This window comes from Vombatus ursinus, unplaced genomic scaffold (assembly GCF_900497805.2).
Source record: "Vombatus ursinus unplaced genomic scaffold, bare-nosed wombat genome assembly UNPS02014852.1, whole genome shotgun sequence".
NCBI classification, from domain to species: Eukaryota; Metazoa; Chordata; class Mammalia; order Diprotodontia; family Vombatidae; genus Vombatus; species Vombatus ursinus.
In genome coordinates, this window is record NW_020954630.1 from 1,629,694 (window position 1) to 1,634,370 (window position 4,677).

The 4,677-nt window shown below is 56.7% G+C and overlaps 1 protein-coding gene across 3 annotated transcripts in view; it reads left to right on the forward strand.

Annotated features, from left to right (window-relative positions):
• Positions 1–3,594, forward strand: part of AGAP3 (ArfGAP with GTPase domain, ankyrin repeat and PH domain 3) — a 41,216-nt gene extending 37,622 nt beyond the window's left edge. For 2 of the 3 annotated variants that reach the window (XM_027840989.1, XM_027840991.1), the window contains exons 14-18: positions 738–892; positions 1,079–1,169; positions 1,357–1,579; positions 2,364–2,619; positions 2,830–3,594. In XM_027840989.1, the coding sequence (XP_027696790.1) occupies positions 738–892; positions 1,079–1,169; positions 1,357–1,579; positions 2,364–2,619; positions 2,830–3,024 (920 nt within the window). In that variant the 3' untranslated portion in view covers positions 3,025–3,594. The remainder of the gene's footprint in view (positions 1–737; positions 893–1,078; positions 1,170–1,356; positions 1,580–2,363; positions 2,620–2,829) is intronic. The other variant, XM_027840990.1, reaches the window with a different exon arrangement.
• Positions 3,595–4,677: the final 1,083 nt, after the last annotated feature.

Consider the following 4,677-nt stretch of genomic DNA (forward strand, 5'->3'; position numbering starts at 1 on the left):
CCTGTCTGAGTACACATCCCAGTCCATGGACAGAACCCCTCTTCTTCTCCCAGCTCCCCTGCTCCTCCTGTGTGTCTGTGATGGGATGGTGGGGGAGGGGGGGATTGGTTCCCCGGAGCCCCTCGCTGACGCCGTTAGGAATATTGGGTTTAATGAGCTGCAAAATGAGGCGGCTGCAGCTGACATGTACGGATGGCGCCCGCATTCTCCTCAACTCCCCCACCCCCGCCCCCTCTTAACACTTACGTCCTAGCACCCCCTTCCATCCCTCCCCAGACAAACAGTTTTGGAGCCTTTCGTGGACCTTGGACCCCTCTATTAGGCAAAGAGAGCCCTCCCGTAGTCTCTTGGCAGAACCGCACACACCTTTCTCCTCCTCTCCCCCACACCAGTCTTTGGCCTACCCTGCCCTCACCTTCCACAGGTAGTACAGGTTTAAGGACTTCACCTGCAGAAATCTCTAACTGATCTTTTGCCTCACCCCCTCTATATTGGTTTTGGAAAGACCTTTCCTGGGCCAGAGACAGCGGGGAGGGAGAAGCATGGATACTGAGGAATGTGGGGAAGGAAGGATGGTGGCAGAGTAAGATGCTGAGTGTCTGGGTGAGGCATGATGATTGAGTACTCAAAGCGAAATGGAAGCTGTGCCTTCCATTTCCTGAGTCATTCTCTTCCCACTCATCCCCCCCCCCACCCCCACCCTCTACCCTGTCCCCCCAAAACAACCATTTTCACAGATGCAGAAGAGTCATATGAGTTCATGGTTGTGTCGCTCACGGGGCAGACCTGGCACTTCGAAGCCTCTACCGCAGAAGAGCGGGAGCTCTGGGTCCAGAGCGTCCAGGCTCAGATCCTCGCCAGCCTCCAAGGCTGTCGGAGTGCCAAGGACAAGGTGAGGGGATTGGAAACCAGAAAAGCCTGGACACCCCCGACCCCACCCCCAGGAATGGAGTGGGTATGGGGTGTAGACGTGGATGTGGGGGACTGACTTGGAAGAGGGCAGAGAGAGCAAGTCTGCACTGGCCCCTGCAGGGGCTGGCCCCAGGGCCCACAACCCTGTCTCTCCTCCCCGTTGCAGACTCGCCTGGGTAATCAGAACTCTGCACTGGCCGTGCAAGCCGTCCGCACTGCCCGTGGCAACAGCTTCTGTATTGACTGTGACTCTCCCAGTGAGTACTGAAGGCCCAAAGAGGGACAGGAATAGCAAAGCTAAGGAAAGTAAGAAGGGGAGGGGAGGCTGGTGGTGGTGGCGCTAGAAGGGGCAGGGGAGAGCTGGAGAAGTGGATTTTTTCCTGGGTTCCCTATGCCACCTAGAGCTCTCTTGTCCTCCTGACTCTGTCTGTCTTTCCTCACCAGACCCAGACTGGGCCAGCCTGAATCTGGGTGCCCTGATGTGCATCGAGTGTTCGGGAATCCACCGGCACCTGGGGGCCCACCTGTCTCGAGTGCGTTCCCTCGATCTGGATGACTGGCCCCCTGAGCTGCTGGCAGTGATGACCGCCATGGGCAATGCTTTGGCCAACAGTGTCTGGGAAGGGGCCTTGGACGGCTATGCCAAGCCGGGGCCCGAGGCTTGCAGGTGAGGGGAGCCCCCGGGGGTTCACTGGCTTGGGGGGATAGGGAGGAAAGGCAGTCATGTTGGGGCCCTCCTGGTGGAGGGGGGATGGGGATAGCTGCTGCCAGGCTGCTAAAGTGTGCTATAAGGGTTAACGATAGGATAGCCGTTGCTTCTGCTTGGCAGTGGGGCCCCCCTGGGGGCTGCCCCTCCCCCTCCCAGGCCTGTCACTCAGGCCTCTCACAACAACGGGCCCTTTCTGAGCTGTTATCAGTGGGTCAGGGGGCCTGTGGGAGCGCATGCGCAGGGTACCTATCTCTCAGTTGCTTGAGGTGCCCCAGACTCTGTGCAGAGATGGGGAGAATGGGCGGGAGATAGGGCAGTGCATGTCCCCTATATCACAAGCCCCCCCCCCTTTTGTTCCCAGCACTGACACGCAAGGTGGGGGGAGGAATAGACAGCCAGATAAGCTGTCTCTTGGGCCACTACTTCAAACCTTCCTGCTGCCTCCCCATCCTCATTCCCACTGCCCCATGGGCCTTCTTGAAGCTCCCTCCCCACAGTGTTCTTACCAGCACCCCTTCAGTGCCTGTGCCCCTTTGTCCTGTGTCTGAGGGGCATCATTGTGGGACTGGCTACGTTCTTTCCTGTCCTGCCCTGCCTTCTCATCTTGCCCCATCCCTTTCCCTGGCCTTCCTGCTTACGCACCATTCTCCCGGCCAAACTCCTGCCCACCCTGATGGAGGTGAGCTCCTACCTCGTGACCGCCCCTGCCACCGGTCATGCCTCAATGGGCTTGTGTTTTCAGGGAGGAGAAGGAACACTGGATCAGGGCCAAGTATGAACAGAAGCTGTTTCTGGCCCCCCTGCCAAGCTCGGATGTGCCCCTGGGGCAGCAGCTGCTTCGGGCCGTGGTGGAGGATGACCTGCGGCTGCTGGTGATGCTCTTGGCCCACGGCTCCAAGGAGGAGGTGAATGAGACCTACGGGGATGGGGATGGTCGCACTGCCTTGCATCTCTCCAGTGCCATGGCTAATGTGGTCTTCACACAGCTGCTGATCTGGGTGAGTGGCATGTTCCCCCTCCTCCCTTGCTGCCCCCGCCCCCAACACACAGATTTGCCTCCCTGACCCTCTGACCTGCCGTGACCTCACCCTCGGCCACTTCTCTGGTACCTGCTCTCTTCTCTCCCTACGGCCCCTCTGGCCCGCCCCTTTCCCCACCCCCTCCCTCCCTTCTGGAGGGTCGAGCTCAAGTCTGCATTCTCTTCACAGTACGGGGTGGATGTGAGGAGCCGGGACGCTCGGGGCCTGACTCCACTGGCCTACGCCCGCCGAGCTGGCAGCCAGGAGTGTGTGGACATCCTGCTGCAGCACGGCTGCCCTGGGGAGGGCGGTGGCCTGACCCCGACCCCTCCCAATGGGTCTAGCGCCTCCGCTGAGCTGCACCGGAGCCCCAGCCTCCTGTGAGGCCTGGGGAAGATCGGGGGGGTCCAAGGAGACCCCAGGACCTGGGGCTCACCTCCCTCCCCCTGCAGGAAAGGGGGAGAGAGACGTAGACAAAGGGAGACACAGAGAGGAAGAAATAGGAGGTGGAGGGAATGAGAGAATGAGATAAGAAGAACAGAGGACAAAGGAAGGGAGGGATTGGGGCTGAAACCCATCCCAGGGCCCTGTACTGTAGGGAAGAGTGGACTGTTCAGCCCAGTGCCCTATAGGTGCCATTGAAAAGGGACAGGCCCTTCGGAGGCACCTGAAGGGAGGGGAGAGCAGGACCTCTCCCCTTCCCTCGCCTCCTGCCCTTCAACTTCACCCCAAGGCTTCATCCAAGAATTGTTCCAAAAATCACGACTGGATTAGCCTGGAGACGAGGTGTGGAAAGTGGATAGGGCCTGGTGCAGAGCGCTGGAGAAAGAACTTGAGATGGGCAAGGGGATCCGTGAGCCCCGTGTAAAATCTGTACATTGGAATATTTATGTTTGTGTACATATGTGTGTGTGACGAGACCAATAAATCCGACCGTGTGTGTGTTTGTCCCCATCGTGTCTGTCCCCCTTGGCTCCCTCTCTCTTGTGATGTATTCATCTCTGCCCCACTATGTATCCACTCCCCATCTTTGGTCCCTCTTTGTACCAGTTTTCTTGTCCCTTCTGTGCCCCTAACCTCCTCTCCCCCTGGCTTGGATCCTCTTGGTGTCCCTGCCCTCAACCTTCCTCCTTGGTTTCAATTCCTGAGCCTTTTCAAAGCAGTGTGATGATCGTGAACTCATCCGTTCCATTTGAGTCAGGAGCTCCAGTGAGTGTGTTCATAGAGAAGAGGATATGGGACTGCTACTTAACTACCTCTTCCGTTCTCTCCACCTCCCTGATAGAGGGTCTCTCCTGCCTATTTTCTTCTCTTGTTTGGATGGAGCATCCCCATGATACCACCTTAATCCATACATTACACATGTAAGGAAGAGTGTTTGGAATCATTGCATCAGAATCCAAGTTCATAGGATCATAGAATTCAGGTCTGAAAAGGACCTTAGCATTTAATGCAGCTCCCTTGTTTTGTGTATGAGAAAACTAGGGCCCAGAAGGGTCACATTCCCAAGATCTCAAGAGAGTAAGAGGCCAAATAGAATTTTGAACCCAAGACTTAGGACTCCAGATACTATATGCCAGTTGGAAGGAGTTTCAGGAATCACTTAGGTGGAGTATGGAGCTTACAAACTAAGGAAAGACAGCCAAGTACAAAGGATGCCAACCATAAGAGGGATCAGAGTTTAAGAATGTCACAATGATTACAAGTGTGTGGGAGTTGGAGGGGTCACTCAGCCATTGAAGTGTAAGGTTTGTGAGCCTGGTGCCTCCATCTCCTGGGAAGTGGGAATGTACTAAACAACTACTTGGCTTAGCTCCCAGCCTTAACCAGCATCCCTCCAAGCTGAGTATTCCCTGACTACGGGCAGAGCTCCTGCCCTTGCTTTGTGCCTATAGGCAGGCCTAGTCATTGGAGCTGCCGTTCTGCCCCTCACACACACCCCAGCCATGGCCTGAACCAAGCTGCACTCTTGGCTCTCTTAGCTGTCCTCAGAGAAAGGAACCTTGGGAGTGGCTCCCTGTGTCTCTTGGCTTTGAA